Source organism: Geosmithia morbida (assembly GCF_012550715.1).
Source record: "Geosmithia morbida isolate 1262 chromosome Unknown scaffold_11, whole genome shotgun sequence".
Taxonomy (NCBI): Eukaryota; Fungi; Ascomycota; class Sordariomycetes; order Hypocreales; family Bionectriaceae; genus Geosmithia; species Geosmithia morbida.
Window position 1 is genome coordinate 55,327 of NW_023336198.1, and position 18,031 is coordinate 73,357.

The window sequence follows — 18,031 nt, forward strand, 5'->3', positions numbered from 1 at the left end:
AGCGGCAGGCCACGACGGTGGGCGAAGCCGCTAATACTGGGTCGACGGTTCAACAAGAAGAGAAGGCCATGACGATAGAACGAATTGGAGTGTATAGAACATACGTACCTACGGTCTCCCTACTTGAGGAAGCTTGTGTGGGTGGGGGCCGTCACCTCGCAAAACAAGGTTAGTTGTGGGGAGGGCCGAAACCCCTGTGACCTCCGGACAGAAGTGAAGCCGACGGATACAACGTATTCGCCCTACAATGTAGAATGAATGGCGTCACGATTAACGAAAAATGTCAGGGTCGAGAAAAAAAAAGGGGGCAAGACACGGGTCTAGCCCCTAGACGGGCGCGGATAGTCACACAGCGCAGATTGCAGTACCGAGGGCGCGGGCGCGAGCGATGGACGTAACGAGTATTGGGCGACTTTTTTTTTAGGGGCGGGAGAGGGGAGAGCACACGAGCAGTGAGTGGGAAGAGCTAACGGGAGTCAGTAAGGAATCAGGGACACACGGCAGGGACGCGGGAGAGGCTCAGGCTCGCAGGGAAGATGCGGGCAGTGCGGAGTTTGTCGAGTTGGAGGTTTAGAGTGAATACACGAAGGAAAGTTCCATCCCACTTCCTTGGCTGTTTCCGTCCATACGGAGCAGTGGGTGCCGGGATGATGAGTTCTAAGACTAGGAGGATTAGGTGATAATATTTGATGAGTGATGCCACAGGTCGTAGGATACGTCGTATACCCGTACTCGTGCTTATGAGATTCGTCGTAATAGTGCTCCGTCAGCTAGCTAATACAGAGAGTATGAACTCGGACACACAACGTACAAGGTACGAGTGCAGTGCCTTCGTGAAAAGATCAGCGCTTCTCGGCCCGTCTGGGAAACGCCTCTGGCTGCAAGTGTGCGTTGGACCGGCCAACCACGACTACCGACGGCCCGCTGGTTCCCACAGCTGCCTTGGCTCCTCGGATGCCCGTCATGTGTCCACGGGGCGAGACTCGTATGTACGAAATGTGCGGCATTGATCTGCGGGGTCATTGGCAAAGTACCATGGGACGGGCCAAGGGTGGTCATAATTCGCTTTGGGGAGAGCAACACTGCCGCACGAGAAACAAGGCCAAATGTGAGCACCTTCCAATACGGGCACTACCAAGTGCGCACGAGTATGTACAGGGGAGGAGGGGCTGGGCCTGTACTCAGTAAGAACTCCGTACCAAGTCACGGTGCTGGTGGTGGGGAACATGACGGGGGGGTGAGGGGGGAATCCGGTTATGCTGACTGGTTACTATTACTAGTTGTGGTGTGTATGTTTTGGTGAAGCAAGCATGCGTCCGTCCGTGTGTGCGTGTGTGAGTGAGTGAGTGTGTGTGTGTGTGTGTGTGTGTGTGTGTGTGTGTGTGTGTGTGTGTGCATGTGTGTGTGTGAGTGGTGAGTGTGTGTTGTGTGTGAGAGTGTGTGCGCGCTAGGGCGCTAATACTGGTAGTCGTGAATTCCAATATTATCGCTAGTAGATGATACTGCAGGCTCGTACTATTATGCCTTCGTACTAGTACTACTTATGTACGGAGTACAAGTTAATATATTTGGTAGTACCTGTGGTGGTGTCCACCACGGAGGTGGGCTACACCCTTGACGAGGAGTATCTGTTGCGTAAGAGAGAGCAACCAGGACCGTGTAAGAAGACAAAATGAAATTTTTTTCCATCCTTTCCCGTTTTTTCCTCCCCAGTCACTCACATAGCTGAAACAAGGGTTAGAGAGGCGGATACCGAGGGCGAAGGGCCCACTTCAATCTTATCTGATCCGAGAATTTTATCAGATCATCAGATAATTCCCTCATTGCGGTCGGAAAACACGCCATGGTTGCTGGCATTACACAACTTGTACGAGCATCCCAAATTCTCACCAGAATCCATGGAACTTCACGTCTCCATTTACCACCTCGCTCGGACTCAGACTCCATTATGCCAAGTTGGACTAGACAGAGCGGTCGGAGCCCAAGGTCGAAAAGTGCCATGTGATGCGTCTCATTGTTGTCGTAGGAAAACAGTGGCCGACTCGACTTGTTGACCCTGTTTTTAGTGTTTTTCCCTCTCCTTTGCCTTTTTTCCGTTCATGTGTGAGATCGAAGCCAGGCAGTATTAGGCAATGGCAAAGTTTTCCCTGACCGCCCAAGCTCTTGGGAACCAATGGGTTTAACAAGGAAAAAGAGAATGAAAAACTATGACTACTCCATACCCGTACAGAGAGTACATACGTCGCTGTATGGGGCTCGTACTCGTAAGGAATTGGGCTTCAAGGAACTCTCGTCTTCATCACTTTCCCTTCATCCGGCCCTATGCTCACGATGACCTAGGATTCCATACTAGGCGGGTTGCCATGCCAGACATTTGTAGCATTAGAGCTACAAGAGGCAAGTCCATATTCTTACCACGCTATACATATCCGAGAGAAGGATGCATTATGGCAATGTCATAGTATCCATTCACAAGAGTAGAGGACACGAAAAGAGAGAAGAGAGATAAAAAACAGCTACATGTATGTAGTATTGCTAAAACAACTCAGAAAGAGAGGTATAAACGCACACACACAGAGAAAAAGTGCGTGATCCGGGCGAACCATTGTCCGGTGTACCAGACTGGGCCGTGCGGCCGGAGACTGTCCATTCATCTTATCAGATCAAGGCTAAGAACCGACGGCGTTGCGCCACGCTCAACGCCAAGACCTCCCACGGCACAAGATCTGCAGTAATACATACGGACTCCGGGTTCGGGGGTCATGACGGAAAATGCCATGTACTAATTGCAAACTGCCGTTGCCGACATGGAGGGAGAGGGGGTGGACTGCGGGCGGGCACGAAATAAAGCAGAAGCATACCGCAATGGCCAACATATGTCACATGCTGGCACCAATATTTCAAGCAGTGAGGGAGGGCATGAGGTACAGATGTGCATCGACAAAATCTTATAGGACCGGTTCAATATATTACTCGTACGAGTACGAGCGTGGTGTGTTCCAATGCCGGGCAATGCGAGGTGAGGGGTGAAGGAGAAACTGTCGTGTTAGTAGGGATCATCAATTGCCTCACCCGTCGAGAGGTAATAGTGTCCATCGAAGCGACTCCGCTCCCCCAAGCAAGGCCCCTCGTTCTCCGATCACGGGCATTTTCGGGTCGATGTGAAGGGTGAAAAATAGAAAGGCAAACCGACATGATGAGTGGCGCATAGAGAAGGAGAGAGAAGCAGAAGTGGCACTATACGAGTATTATCCCACGCGGCAAAGTACGTCGTACACTGCAGGTACTTCGGATCCAATAATGTGCAGGGGTTCGACAACTTTGTGTCTTAGACCCCCATTTCCATGCGACTCTGCATCGGACCCAGGTCCAGAAAAAAAAAATGTCACCACTAATCCGGGAAGCTGCTCCACGTCAATGGAGCCGAAGCGAAGGAAAACGAAGATGTCGACATACATTAGTCGCCAGATTCCCGCCAGAGGAACCACTGTATTTTCTTCCCTTCCTTCTCACAACGCCTTCTCCTGTCTTAAAACACTCTCACATCTATTACTTCTTTCCTCGTGGCCTTCTGTATTCTCAAACCCGACCCAAATCCAACGGCAGCTGTTCCCTGCTCACTTCCTGCTATACGCAAGCTTGTCCTTGGACGTGGCAAACAGAGTCCAATATTTCCAGCCTTTCCCCTCCTACTTTTTTTTATCTTACCCCGCCAACTTGATCCAGAGTGATCAGGTCGAATAAAAGAACAGAATAAAACAAGAACACCCAGAAAGAGGGCCTTGTTTTTTTCCTCAACGCCTACACTTACACACACACGTACACAACAATCACCCGCCAAAGCAATGGCACCACACAGCGAAGAGGTTCTTGAGGCCCCGACCAACGGTTCGGTTGCCAATGGATCCAGCGTCAACGGATTCAGCGCCAATGGATCCAGCGCCAATGGATCCAGCACCAATGGATCCAGCACCAATGGATCCAGCACCACCGTCCACAACACTTACACCAACGGCGCTTCGTCGACACCCGCTCCGGCCCCTGTCGTGTCCAAGGTCCAACCGCAGAAGCCTCAGTACAAGGAGCGCTCCGCTTACCTGACGCCGAGCGATGATGACTCTGCCGAGCATGACCTCATCTGCGTGGGTTTCGGCCCCGCCAGTCTGGCCATTGCCGTTGCCATGCACGACGCCCTGGCCGCTGGCAAGAAGCTGAAAGCCGACGGCACCACCCCTCGCGTCCTCTTCATCGAGAAGCAGACCAGTTTTTCCTGGCACGCAGGCATGCTCCTCCCCGGGGCCAGGATGCAGATATCCTTCATCAAGGATCTCGCCACTCTGCGCGACCCCCGCTCCGAGTTCACCTTCCTAAACTACCTCCACCGCCAGGGCCGTCTGGTTGATTTCACCAACCTCAGCACCTTCCTGCCCGCTCGTGCCGAGTATGAGGACTACATGCGCTGGGCGGCCTCCTTCTTCGATCCCGTCGTCCGCTACGGCAACGAGGTGCTCGGTGTCACCCGCGATGGCGGTGCCACCACCGACGTCAAGAACTTTGTCGTCGAGACCCGCAACATCGATACCGGCCGCATCCAGTCCTTCCGCGGCCGCAACATCGTCTTTGCCACCGGAGGCCAGCCCTCGCTACCCCCAACCTTCCCCCAGAAGCACCCTCGCGTCATCCACTCGTCGCAGTACGCCAAAGTCATCCCTCACCTGCTGCCCAACACCCAGGCTCCTTACCGCGTTGCCGTCGTCGGTGCCGGTCAGAGCGCAGCCGAGATCTTCCACAATGTCCAGAAGATCTACCCCAACTCTCAGACCAGGCTCATTATGCGCCAGGAATTCCTGAGGCCCAGCGACGACTCTCCTTTGTAAGTGCTTCTTTCTTCTTCTGTTCTGGAGGCAGATCGTTCACCTTCCGTCCTGTGAAACCTTTTACTTACACACAAGTCTTTAGCGTCAACTCCGTCTTCAACCCCGAATACATTGACCTCATGTTCCCTCGATCGGCCGCGCACCGCCACAATCTCCTTGCCGAGGCACGCGCCACCAACTACGGTGTCGTCCGCCTCGAGCTCATCGAGGAGCTGTACGAGACCATGTACCACCAGCGCCGCGTCCTGGGCGTTGACAGCAAGGCTTGGCCCCACCAGATCCTGGGCGGCCACCAGATCAAGAGCATCGAGCCCCGTGCCGACGGCATCATTGACCTCCACATCGGCAGCCTAGCTGATGTCCTAGCCGAGGGTGCCTCGAGCGTCGATGAGGCCTTTGAGGCTGACCTCGTCATCGCCGCCACCGGTTACAAGAGGACGTGCCATGTTGACATGCTCCGCGACACCTGGAGCCTGCTCCCCAAGAAGGGATCTAGGTCCGACCCCACCTACTCCAAGGGCATCACCGGATGGGATGTCCCCACCGACGAGGGCGAGCGCAAGATGGCTGTCGACCGTGAATACCGCGTGCGTTTCAAGCCCGGTGCCGTTGCTGAGGGATCTGGTGTCTACCTGCAAGGCTGCTGCGAGGGTACCCACGGTGTAAGTTTTTGCTTCCTTCCCAACTTCAATATGAGCCACAGGTTACTAACATATGACTGACAGCTCTCCGATACGCTACTCTCGGTCCTGTCGACTCGCTCTGGTGAGATGGTTGAGTCCATCTTCGGAAAGAACTAATGAGAATATATATACACATGCGAATCTTCTTTTTTTTCTTCTTCTTTTCTCATCTTCATATTTGGTCTTTATTATTTCCATCTCTAGGGTCATGTTTATGTGAGTATACAGTTGGGTATGACATCGAAAGTTCGACACGAGAGAGTCGTTCACTCCCAACCTGACATCCCGGGGAAAGGGGGGCAGAGAGTGAGCGAGGTTTGTAGTATGAGAATTTCACGAATCGTCATTGGTTCAATGATACTCGAACGAAGAAAAGCTGAGGCGTTCAAAACAGAAAAACATGGAGAAGAAATGAGAAAAAGAGAGAGAGGAACACAATAATGAATATTAAGCACTGAATATTATACCTATTACTATGATTAGATCTATCCCTTTTGACTCTTTCATGTAATGTCAATGTTACCTTCATGGTAGCATCATGCCAACGTGCCGAGCCCGATAACGGTAAGAGGCAGCTTGCCAATCAAAAAGACGCGTCATCTCAATCGGCATCATTGGCTTTCGAAAAGTTCAAGTATGTCTGTCAGGCAGAGGCAATATACGAAGCTCCGCAAAACCCGGCACGGCACCCGCTGAGAAAGAAAAGAAAGAATAGCAATATTGACTGCAAGAATGGCAGCCTCTTAATAATAGTAAGAGGGCCTCGGTGACGCGTACGCGTACAGACGCATGTTGGTTGTTGGTTGAGGCCCGGCAGTCGAAGACTTTAGCCGCTAGCCCTAAAGAGGCGGTAGGCAGCATCCGAAGGACTGGGAGGGAATCCAGGGAAGAACGAAAGTTCACTAAAGTCTGCACCTGCCCTGGTCCCTGGAGCCTTAGCCCTAGAACCGCCCTAGGCACCTTTTAAAAAGTCCGAGACGCTCCGCCCAAGGCGATGACGACTCTAGGCTCCACCGTTCCTACCCTATGAAACAAGGCAACCTTCCATCGGTTCTGACTTTTCTGACATCAAGGCAGACACGAACGATGCAAAAGTTGATTTGTTGTTGCCTTGCTATGTCGCTTATATCTCTTTTCGTTCAATGCATGTCATCTCTGCTATAGGGCTACCATTACCATTTTCATGTTTCTTAATGACACTAAGCTATCGTGTATCGAAACAAGCTCTCTTACATAATAAACACCCTTAGAATGCTGCCTACATCATGACATGAGGATTGTCACGTCTAGGCAACGTCTTTTTTTAAGTCAATAGTCAGCTATACTGAATATTTTCATCTAGTCAAACGTCATCTCCGCCTCTCACTGGCCGTGACCGAAGAGCCCGCCGATATCAGGATAGAATCTAGGCACGGATGAATGATGAGATGCCATGCCACACTTGCAATTGGCTTCACCATAAACCACGACAAGGCTGCCAGTTACGCGCAAACCAACTGGTATGGAGATGCGATTATTTACTTTAAGCTCTCCCTCATCACCAATCGCACGATGCAACTCAGGCCGGCAGCAAAAGGCGTCAATCCCAACGCCATAGAGACGGAGCAGTGCCATTGCAATGCAGTCGGACAAGAGTGACAAGTCCCAATCTCAGTCCCAGCGGCTTCCTGTCAATCCTCGACGACACAAGGTAGCACCTGAGGATCGCAAACGTGTGGCCACGGCGTAAGTGACGAAAGCAACAACACCCGGAACACTTTGTTCACATGGCTTATACTCGATTGCAGATGCAACAATTGCAATGGTCGACGCATAAAATGTTCAGGAGACCGGCCATGTCGACAATGCACGACTAACTCCCGCGAATGCGTGTATCCTTCTTCATCGCCCAAGGTCGCTGTGGCCCGTGATGAGCTCCAGGATCTACGCCGTCGTGTGAACGCCTTCGAGAAGCTGTTGCAGGATGTCATTCCCGACCCAGAGAAACGCCAGGAGTTATTGGCCAGTCACAACATCTCCATGCCGCTTGTCGCATCTCCTTTATCACAGCAACCCAAGGCATCGACGTTGAGTCTGGAAAGGGGAGAGGCCTCACCGACAGCGGAGGCAGACCTGTCAACGTCGCTCGCCACCGAGAGCCACCTTCTTGGACATGTCTCTGGTCCCGCCCGATTCCAGGGAGAGTCAAGTGACGGGGCACTCGTGGACCATCTCAGGGCCTTTCTTCGAAGCTGCCTCCCTGCCGATGTCGCCAGCACGCTGCCATCCACCATGGGCTACCTCCAGGGCTCCGACATCAGGCCTTTGCCCCGACCAGATGGAGATCCACTTTGGCTTCCGGCCCCGGAGACAATGCGATACATGCTCTCCATAGTGAGCACCTTCATCCAGGACGGGCCGGCCGAACGGGCCTTGAAAAGTGGCGGTATCTACTGGTGGGGTGTTCTTCACGCCCTGCCTTCTCTGCCCTCCTCTAAGGGTGATCTCGAGGCCGACATTCGCAGCACGCGCCGCCTGGCCTTTTACCAGGTTGTTCTGGCTGTCGCCTGTCGCATCACCGCATCTGGTCTGACACCAGACCGTAGCGAGCCCTTCTTCGCCCGCGCCGTCCCCCTTCTGGGCAATCCTCTAGATGCCTCGCACTCATCCATCGGTGCCGTCTCGGTCCTCAACCTCATGGCGTATTACCTGCTGCAGTCAGATAGACCGGAAGCGTCGTCGCTATATGTCAGTATATCAGCACGCACCGCCCTTAGTCTGGGCGCGCACAGGGGTCATGTTGATGAGCGAGGGAAACGGATATTTTGGACCTTGTATATCCTCGACCGCGAGTTGAGCTGTCTCCTTGGACGGCCCCCCATAATCCCCGAGGAGTCTATTGTGCTCTCGCTGCCTATGGATGTTGACTCTATGCCGTCGTCTGCTGGCCTGCGCGCTCACGTGGAACTCTCGCGCATTTCAGACCACATCACGTCAAACCTGTACGGTGTTGTCCCCGTACGCAACATGACAGAGGGCTCCTCATTTTCTCGGGAAGAGTCTGTGTCGCTTCTTGAACAGTGGCAGTCCACCCTTCCGGCATCGCTTCAACTCTCGGCCGAAGGCGTCAGCGGAGACCCAGCCACTTGTAACCTCCACATGCTTGTCAACCACCTGACAGTTCTCTGTTATCGCCCTTGGCTCTTAGCATCTGCCAAGGTTTCAATCGCATCGGATGGGCCATCAGGACTGCTTTCTTCCTCCCAGAAAAGCTCTTGCATTTCTGCCGCGCTTCACAACATGCGCCTGGCCCGCCACGCGGCCACACTCCTTGAACCGCGACGTCTGCTTCGATCGGCTCTGCGCTTCGTTTTCGGTAGCGCGTTGTGCTTCATCCTTTGTAAGCTCATCAGGGACGATGATGATTATGATGGCAATCAAACCGCATACGAGATTGAGTTTGCCATGGGACTGTTTGACCGCGAGGCCCAGGCTGGCAACACATACGGGAGTTCATGTGCCACGGCGCTCAGGGAGCTGCAGGCTCTGGTCGTCAATATTCAAGGAGGCGATGATACGATGGATACCGAACAGTCTATAGAGAGCTACATAGATCTGGAATCGTCGTGGCATGGATTTTCCCTTGCCGATGAGGGTTTGATGGGGTTAGATGGCGAGACCGCACTGCGAAACGAGGTGCTGTCGTGGATGGAGTCGGGTTTTGAGCTGTGAGCTACAAGCTGTGGCGGATTAATCGTCCGAGGAGCAGATATATGCTGATTAACCAAGTATAGTTAATTATTGTATAAGTTATTCAAAGAGTGCACTTATTATCGAAATATGACGGAGAAAGAGAGAGAGTAGGAGTACGAATGTTGATGATTGATGGTATTAGCCATTACTCCAATTCTTAGTAATAGTGGGCAGTGCCGTGGGGAAGGAGCCCGTTGTTTTCCCGGCGCATGTCATTGTCTTCCGAGTCCCTCAGCTGGGCACTTGAATACTCTTCACTCACAACACGCATGATATAGAGCCTGGTGGTCTACGACACTTCGACGGTCAAGATACAATTTGTCGATACACTTTCCCTCCCCCTATGAAGTGATCGCGAGCCCAGGCGAAGGCGCGCACGCGGGGCAGGTACATAATGGCCGATCAGCAGGAACCGCTCTCTCTAGCATCGACGTTCCCAAACCCCCCACCGTTCTGGAAGGACTTCACACAAGAGAATCTGTCGCGAATCGAGGATCTGAGGCGGGAGTATAGCAGCGAGCATGGAGGTGCGAAGGCGCCGGAGCGGGTGCCCGGGGGCGTGCCCGAGGAGTTGACAAGACTGCAACCGCCCGCGGAGCCAGCAGACAGGCGATGGAGGGTATTTGGAGATCATTACACTGTATGCGATAAACCCTTTTCCATTGAAGTAAGCATCTTCATGCTAACTCCATTTCTTACATCTAGCTCGAAGATAAATTGCCCACTCTCGAAGACCAGGGCATCCACAACCTAGCACCGACACATCCCTCGCGAGCGAACAAAGACAAGGACGAAGCTGAAGAAGGCGATGGGACACACTACGATGCAGCACTGGAGCTGAAGCGCCTAGCCAAGTCCCTGCTAGTCAATTTCCTCGAGCTGACGGGTACGTTGGCCACCCGCCCAGCCGACTCGGCAGCCAAGGTGGACGACCTGCGCACCCTCCTCATCAACATGCACCACACGCTCAACGAGTACAGGCCGCACCAAGCGCGCGAGTCAGCGGCCGAGATGATGCAGGACCACTTGGACAAGGTTCGGAGCGAGACGGTGGCGGTGCGGTCCCAGGTCGACAAGGCGCGCAGGGTGCTCGAGGGTCTGGGGAGCCTGACGGTGCCGTCTGTGCCTGACGATGTGTTTGCCGGCAACGAGCACAATGTCAAAGACAAGGAGCCTGATTGGGACACGGCACAGAGCAATAGGGATTCTGAGCTGTGGATCACTGCTGATGGACTGCTCGCCTAGGATGGTGAAGCTCCAGCTGCAACTAGGGCGACTCGTATACTCCCTGTCATGACAACCGAGACATATCCCCGAATCCTCGATGAACGAACATAGAACAGACCACAGAAATGGTCCAGTGAGCAGCACTATAGCTACACTAGCAAGCAGGATTATATCGGGCCTTGAGTGATGATACAATTCTGGTTCCCTGATGCCAATTTCATGTATCCAATACCACTATGTAACATAACAATAGAACTCTGACATGAAGGGCTTCCATTTCCAATTCCTAACATGACCCCTTTTCATCCTTTAAAATCCCCCTAAAGTCGTTTACATGACGATGCATGGAATAGGCACGCAGCAGCAGGAGCAGTCCCCACAGTCGATGCAAGGCGTAGGCTTGATAATGGAAATCGGGTCTTGACCCATGGTTGATTATGGCAAGTCGGTGTTGAAAGTCTTGAGATGATTCGTACTTTTTCCTTTATCGGGCGGCTTCGTGTGGATTTGAATATTGGCGATGATGGAAGAGAGAAGAGACCGGACAGGCGGTCAGTGACGAAAGATAGAAGTCGAGGTTCCTTCACCCGTCATGGCGAAACAGCAGACGCATACAGGGGTGGCATAATACGAGCCTCACGTTGTAGATCTGATTATAGCAAGGGGGCGTGGTGCATAAAATTGGAATTCTGCATAACACTAACTAGCAGAATTTGCTGTATCTTCGACAAGCAAGATAGGCTTATACATGGCCCTCGAATTAGGCATGTTCAGCTGAGGAGATAGCGGTCAAAAAGAGTACCAAGAAGAGAGCATCGTGATGCCCTTCGTCATACGCTTGATGAACAATGGATATCCTCCACTGGCACATCTTTTTGTTTACTGCGACATCCTAAGCTTTTTGTGTCCCTTACAAAAGACCTATTGCTACCAGTAGCTCATACCGTAACGAAATACAAAAAACAGTAGGGGGGGATGACAATGAATCAAGCCTTGCCCTCCTTTTCCAGTAGCCGTCCAAGGAATTGCAAATCCCCCCTCGAGGCAGGTTCTCTCGTATAAATGTCCCGAATCACCTCCCACTCCTTCCGCGACATTTGCCATGCCTGCGGGAGCAGGAAGTGCACAGTAGGCGACGCCATGAGCTCTGGGCCCAGAACTTCGTTAGCCATTGCGTGTCCATTCCGGAAGGCCTGCTGCCTTTGAGCCTCGTCGACCGGAGGTTGTGGCTGATGCTGCTGAGCCTGCTGAGGCTGAGCCTGCTGAGGAAGTGCTGCAGCAGCGGCGGCGGCGGCTTGAGGTTGTTGAGAGCGTGCGTGAGGAGGCTGAGGGATAGGTACGGGTGTGGTAGATTGGAGAGCTGTCATGGCAGGAGCAGGAGCAGCAACCAAGGGTGGCGCCTGGGGGGTGGCTGGTGAAAATGTCGGTCCAGGAATCGAATTGCTCCTCTCGACCGTCGTCTTGGGCGCCGGGGTGGGTGTGCCTCCAGCACTGGTAGCCGGCGTCGTAGGTGTGATGGCCTTGACCTGTGACGGGTCGTTGCGGTAGACAAAAACCGCCAGGAGCATGGGCTCAGTCCGGCTCTTGGGGATGTGATTGTCCATGAGGTTGAGCATGAACTCTGGGTGGTTGTCCTCGCCCGGTGGCACAGGCACGAGGTAAGTGTCCCTCACGTTACCAGCTACCTTGTCGCCCACGACGCCGTACCGCTTCTTGCTGACAAAGTAGTCGATGATGGCCTTGAACTCGGACTGCGACGAGGAGCTCGTCGGTTCCAGATTGACGACAACAACGTCCGTCAGGGGGCTATACCGCAATCCGCAGAGGTACTCTATGGCGCTCTGCTGGGGGATGCGGCCGGCCACTGCCAGCCGGGGCGGGATCAACTTGGACCACGGGCCAATCGACGCAAAATTAGCACCTCCGACGTGCTTGGCCCGGGCTTGGAAGTCGGCAATGGAGCTCATAGCCAGCGACCCACGCCACACAACACCTGGGTCCTGCGCCTCATCGGTTGGCGAGTAAGGGGGTGAGTCGTCTTCGTCCTGCAGCATACGGTCCACGTCGGCATCTTCTCCAGGACCACCGGCCGGCCCCGTCAGCACAGACGGCCGACGAGGCTTTGATGTTGAGGGGGAGCGTACGCTGGAAAAGACCTTGTTGATGTCGAAGTTGGCCTGGCTAGGGGAGCCTTGCTGCTGCGCTGCCTCATTATGGGAGGGTTCCGGCTCTGGCAGCTCGACTTGGTCGGTCGAATCACCACCCGACTCGTGCTTGATATTTGATCCCTGGTCCCTTCCTGTGGCAGCACTCGATACCGATCGACGTGCCAACGACGGTTGTGGTGCGTCGTCCTTGTCGTTGGTGATGAGGCCGTCCTCCTCAACCACCTCCTCACCTTTGTGAGTCCGCCTTACACGCGGTCCGGACGTCTCCTGTTGATAGAGAATGGACGCCTTCTCGGCCTTGGCCCTCATCTCGGCCGTCTGACGCTGCATCTCAGACGATGCCAGCTGGTCTGATGTCATGACAGCCAGCGTCGTGGGGGTGTGGGCCCCGTCCATGAGGCCGTGCATCAATTCTGGGTTGTTCTTCAGGTTGAAAGTCAACGACTTTATCTGCTGGCTATACTCCTTCTGGCCCTTGGACATAGGGTGCGTATCGAAGACGGCGCGTTCAATCTGCAGAGCCGACGTCTCAGCCATGACATCGATGCTCGATCCCTCGGGAACCTCGATGCCACCATCCTTTGCCATGGAAGTCATGACGTGAACGATAGATTTTTTCAGTGCCTTTGCCGGGCCGTTCCGTGTTGGCGGTAGCTCTTTGATGGCTGGCTCAAGGTCCTTGGGTGGCACATACTTGGGTTTGGGCGACGCGGGCGAGGCCGACACACGTCTCGCCTTGGAAGACTGCTGTCGCTCAAAAAAAATTTAGCAAGCGGTCGATTGGGCCTCGACTGGGGTTGTGCGATTCCAACTTACCTTGCCATCCGTGTCGTGGGAATCCTCGCGATTCTTGCGCTTGCCCTTAGCGCTGCCGCCTGCATCCTTGGTGTCCTTGGCCGAGTCTGGGGTGGGAGAAGCCTTAGTCTTTAACCGACTATCCCTCTCCCTCTCGGCATCATCCTTGGTATCGCTCCTACGACCGCCCTTTGGTCTGCGGCCTCCCCGTCGTCCCTTTCTCTCTTCGAAGGCCTTGCGCCGTGCCTCCCATGGTTTCTCGCCCTTGGCGATGCCCTCGAGGAGCTCAGTGTGGTCTTGAGGGCGGCAGCGTTCGCACCAGTAATAGTCGGGTATCTCGTCCTCGTACGAACTCACACCGACACACACATTGTGCTGCCAGGCGTAGCAGGTCTCGCACGAAATCCAGGCGCCGCCAGAGTCCTCGTCCTGCTCAGTGGCGCCGCAGACGCAGCGAATCACCTCTTCTTGCTCGTCCTCGGCCTCGGTCTCCTGCTCTTGAGCCTTCTTGCTCTTCTTGGTCTGTCTTCGCTTCATCGGGCCGGGGGCAACTTCGTCAAATGCCTTTGTGTGCTGTCCCTTTGTGGCTCTGACAGAGCGGCGTGGCTCGGGTTCGGCTGTTGATGCTTTGGTTAGCACTGCTTTGCGCATGTCGCGCTCCTCTCCAGAAACGGTTGGCCTCTTGCGCGTAATCGCGCCTCAGCCAGTTCAAGGAAAGAAGGCGTGTTGATATTGGTGTTCTTTGCTTACCCGACATCGTGGTGTTCTTCTTCTTCGCCCGCCGAATAGGCAGATTGAGTGGTGGTGGTTGGCACACGCTATCACCGTGATTGCGCAGGGAATGGAGGGGGAGTGGAGCGCGTCTCTCCTGCTGTTTTCTTCCTCTTTGCGCGCGCGTAACACCTCGCGATACTCGCTTGCTTGTTTCTACTTTGTGTGTACAAGAGGTACGAGAAGGGGAACCTCGAAGATTCAAATAGTCGTTGTTCTTTACGGCAAAGGTGGAAATTCAGAAGAAAGAAAACAGTCACAAGCAAGACTAGTCACAGCACGTGTTCTCCAGAAATGCCTATTCCGTCTCCTGCTGGTTGAGTTAGAGCACAGTGGTATGATGGCTTTGTCCGCAACAGGTCCCAACAAGACGCGGTCGCGAAAAATATCGTGAGAGGTGTGGCGGCGCAATGGACTCCTGAAGCTGTCGAGTGATGAGGGCTGGTGGCGTTAAATGTATGTACTGACTGTCGTGGCCGTGCGGATTCTGTGTGTGGCGTGTTTGTCAGAAAACTTGCTTGAATGTAGGGCGCTTAACGAAAAAAAGCAGGCTGGTCAGCACTCCAACGGGAATTGCGCGCGCACGGATGGATAGTTCTATTCGTAGCTACGACGCGCGACAGAATCCGTGGAAAGAGAGTGCGATGATAAACGGCGTCTTGTGGCGATGGAGGAGCAAAGAATCAGCAAAAAGTGCGGCGTGGAATGGGGAATGATAGAAAGAGCAAAAGGGCTGGTTACGTGAGGTGGTCCAAGCTTCTATGTGACTGATGTTCATAGAAAAAACTCACCCGCCACATGAGGGGGAGTTACGTCAGCCACATTGTCGGTTAGTCATCGGCTAAATAGAGCAGATGACCTCAGCGCTTTTGCTTTGGTGGGACGCGGCAGCGCTTGCTGTGGCTGCTAGCTGGGCCATCTACTGGGCCTGGCGCCCAAAGAGCCATACGCGGCGGTCGTGCCTAGAGGAGGAGCAGGGAAGCTCCCATCAATCACAGCTTCAAGTATCAAACCCACCCCTCCATCAATCATCCACCACCACCAACGACGGTGATACATTACGAGAGACCCGTACTCAATTCATTCATTTCCACTTTCTCCCTCTCTTTCTCTCCCTCGGCTCTTCCTGAAAGCAAGCGAGCTTCCGACTACTTGCCGCCCTCGCCATCATGTCTCGCCGTTACGATTCCCGAGTTCGTCCGCCCCCCACCAAGCCAATCACCGCCACCAGAGCTGGCCTTCTCCCTCTCCCGTCTACCAGTTTATCTTGGAGGAGAGGCACGCTGACAAGTTGTTGTGAAATGAACCTCAGACAACCATCTTTTCGCCTGAAGGCCGTCTCTACCAGGTCGAGTACGCGCTCGAAGCCATCTCGCACGCCGGTACCGCCATCGGCATCCTGGCCAAGGATGGCATCGTCCTAGCCGCCGAACGTAAGGTGACGTCGAAGCTTCTAGAGCAGGATACATCGGCCGAGAAACTGTACATTCTCAATGAGTATGTATTGAGCTCAAAATATACAACTCCTTATCTGAAGTCCACACCGCTGACGCAAGAGGTCGCTTAGCAATATGATCTGCGCCGTCGCCGGCATGACGGCCGATGCCAACATCCTCATCAACTACGCTCGCCAAGCCGCACAGCGGTACCTCCTTACCTACAACGAAGACATTCCCTGCGAGCAGCTCGTCCGGAGACTGTGTGACTTGAAGCAGGGATACACCCAGCACGGAGGTCTCCGTCCGTTTGGTGTTTCTTTCATTTACGCCGGATGGGACCCTAGGAGGCAGTTCCAGCTCTACCTCAGCAACCCTTCAGGCAACTATGGTGGCTGGAAGGCCACCAGCGCCGGCGCCAACAATGCCAGCGCCCAGAGTCTGCTTAAGCAGGACTACAAGGAGGACTGCACCCTTGATGAGGCGTGCTCCATGGCCGTCAAGGTCCTGAGCAGGACGATGGACTCGACAAAGCTGAGCAGTGAGAAGAGTATGTTATGTTCTGCATATAAAATGAAGTTGAGACGAATAGGGATAAGATACTAACAAGACGTACAGTCGAATTCGCTACTGTGGGCCAGACCGAAGACGGCAAGATTTATCACAAGCTATGGAGTGCAGACCAGATTGACGACTTGTTGAAGGAGAACGATCTGGCCAAGGCCGAAGACAGCGAGGACAAATAATATATTAGATACGAAGAGAGAAAACAAGGGACCCAACCGTCCTTGTACAAACAAAACAAAAAGACACAATGGCAAAAAAAAAAAAAAAAAAAAAAAAAAGCTTCAAAGGGAGCATACTATGCAACACCGAGGTGACGTGCGTGCCAGAATACGACAACCATTTATGTAACTATAGAATCACGGATGGCAGAAGAAGGCAAACCTGACAAAGAGACCCATCATATCGTGTTATATGCACATCCAACAAATACCTTGCTCTTTGTTTCAAAGTGGCGGCGAGTTGCCAACAAAGAAACAAGTCCTCGCTCTGTGAAATACAAGGAAATTCCCACGCCTCATGTTTAATCCTACACCCACTTCAAGTCAGTCACTCATCATCCGTCAACACGCTATATGATATCCAGTTCGTTTCCTACATGGGGGTAAGGCTCCTCCTCATCGCGGACACGTTGCCATCTGACCGTATCTTCGTCCTCGATGAACTCTTTTCCGGGGGGCGGGTAAGGCTCATGGCTGCGCTGGCTGGACAGACGGGGCCAGTGGCGACGGTAGCTCCAGTAGGCGACAGCGTATCCGAGGGCAGAGCCAAAGCACACATCGTACACATCGTGGCGGTAATCCGCGCAGCGAGAGATGGCGATGAGCATGGCGCCAACGAGAGGGATGAAGCAGAACAGGGCACGGCCTAGATCGCGAGCGCCGGGACGGAAGACGCCTAGCTGACCAGCCAGGTAGAGAGAGGTAAATCCCAGACCAGCAAAGGAGAAGGACGAGTGGCCCGAGGGGAAGGAGCGCCAGCCATCCTGAAGCCTGTGGCTGTCGTGGGGGGTGGTGCAGGCAGAGATGTCGAGCGGTGAGCCAATGGGGAGGTCACCTGCTGGGTTGCAACGGGCCAGCAAGTCGGGACGGGGACGACCAACAGCGTTCTTAATGATGTCCGTCAGGAAAGCAGTCAGGGTGACGGAGATGGCGAGAGGGAGGTACGTGGCCTCATGTTTGAGGCCGCTAGATCCCCAGGCGATGTTGACGGCAACCAGGAAGCCGATGGGGATGAAGAAGGCGTAGACAATGTTCATGACTGAGAATGTTACTTAAATTTCCCCTTGTCTTCAAAATAGGAGGATGACCTACAAACGGGCACGCGCTCGTGCTCGGCAAAGGGGTACGAGATAGCCGTATCGTTAATGAAGAAGTACCGGTGGAACGGCGTGACAAAAGATATCGTCTTAACTTGCGTTAGCTGCGGCTGTGTCGAATTGAAATTTGGTCAACTGGTTAGGTCGACTGGTTAGTATACGCACCAAAACCCATCCAACTACGATGAAAACGAGCCCCGTGTAGTCGGGCAGATGCGTTGTCTGCACTGAAGTCAGCATATGAGCCCATGGATGTTGTCGCGTGAGGTTTCAAACAACCTTCCAAAGTCGTCCGACCAGGGACATACTGGTGGACGATGAGTTTCCGTTGGAACGAGGTGTCATATCCTTAACCTGTAATGAGAATCGGCTCTTATCAATTGGTGAGATGTTGTTGTCCCATGAGAAGATGAGGACAGCAAGATGCGATGCGCGGTTAAAGGATTCGGTAAAGATCTAT

General features: G+C 53.6%; 6 protein-coding genes across 6 annotated transcripts; 4 read left to right on the top strand and 2 right to left on the bottom strand.

The window, feature by feature from the left end:
* Positions 1-3,845: 3,845 nt before the first annotated feature.
* GMORB2_1805 (L-ornithine N5-monooxygenase) lies at positions 3,846-5,677 on the top strand (the record flags this gene model as incomplete). Its single annotated transcript, XM_035463786.1, has 3 exons — positions 3,846-4,873; positions 4,960-5,539; positions 5,603-5,677. 3 exons carry the CDS (start codon positions 3,846-3,848, stop codon positions 5,675-5,677), a joined length of 1,683 nt encoding a protein of 560 aa, XP_035320050.1.
* Positions 5,678-7,178: 1,501 nt separating this feature from the next.
* On the top strand, positions 7,179-9,271 carry GMORB2_1806 (Fungal Zn(2)-Cys(6) binuclear cluster domain; the record flags this gene model as incomplete). Its single annotated transcript, XM_035463787.1, has 2 exons — positions 7,179-7,285; positions 7,348-9,271. The coding sequence occupies 2 exons, from the start codon at positions 7,179-7,181 to the stop codon at positions 9,269-9,271; spliced, it is 2,031 nt and encodes a 676-aa protein (XP_035320051.1).
* Positions 9,272-9,686: 415 nt separating this feature from the next.
* Positions 9,687-10,537, top strand: GMORB2_1807 (uncharacterized protein; the record flags this gene model as incomplete). The annotated part of the gene is made up of 2 exons (XM_035463788.1): positions 9,687-9,959; positions 9,998-10,537. The coding sequence occupies 2 exons, from the start codon at positions 9,687-9,689 to the stop codon at positions 10,535-10,537; spliced, it is 813 nt and encodes a 270-aa protein (XP_035320052.1).
* Positions 10,538-11,505: 968 nt separating this feature from the next.
* GMORB2_1808 (SPOC domain) lies at positions 11,506-14,239 on the bottom strand (the record flags this gene model as incomplete). Its single annotated transcript, XM_035463789.1, has 3 exons — positions 11,506-13,431; positions 13,504-14,099; positions 14,233-14,239. The coding sequence occupies 3 exons, from the start codon at positions 14,237-14,239 to the stop codon at positions 11,506-11,508; spliced, it is 2,529 nt and encodes an 842-aa protein (XP_035320053.1).
* Positions 14,240-15,422: 1,183 nt separating this feature from the next.
* On the top strand, positions 15,423-16,435 carry GMORB2_1809 (20S proteasome subunit alpha 3; the record flags this gene model as incomplete). The annotated part of the gene is made up of 4 exons (XM_035463790.1): positions 15,423-15,446; positions 15,566-15,750; positions 15,812-16,239; positions 16,308-16,435. 4 exons carry the CDS (start codon positions 15,423-15,425, stop codon positions 16,433-16,435), a joined length of 765 nt encoding a protein of 254 aa, XP_035320054.1.
* A 389-nt stretch (positions 16,436-16,824) lies between these two features.
* On the bottom strand, positions 16,825-17,877 carry GMORB2_1810 (diacylglycerol diphosphate phosphatase / phosphatidate phosphatase; the record flags this gene model as incomplete). Its single annotated transcript, XM_035463791.1, has 3 exons — positions 16,825-17,513; positions 17,567-17,675; positions 17,848-17,877. 3 exons carry the CDS (start codon positions 17,875-17,877, stop codon positions 16,825-16,827), a joined length of 828 nt encoding a protein of 275 aa, XP_035320055.1.
* Positions 17,878-18,031: the final 154 nt, after the last annotated feature.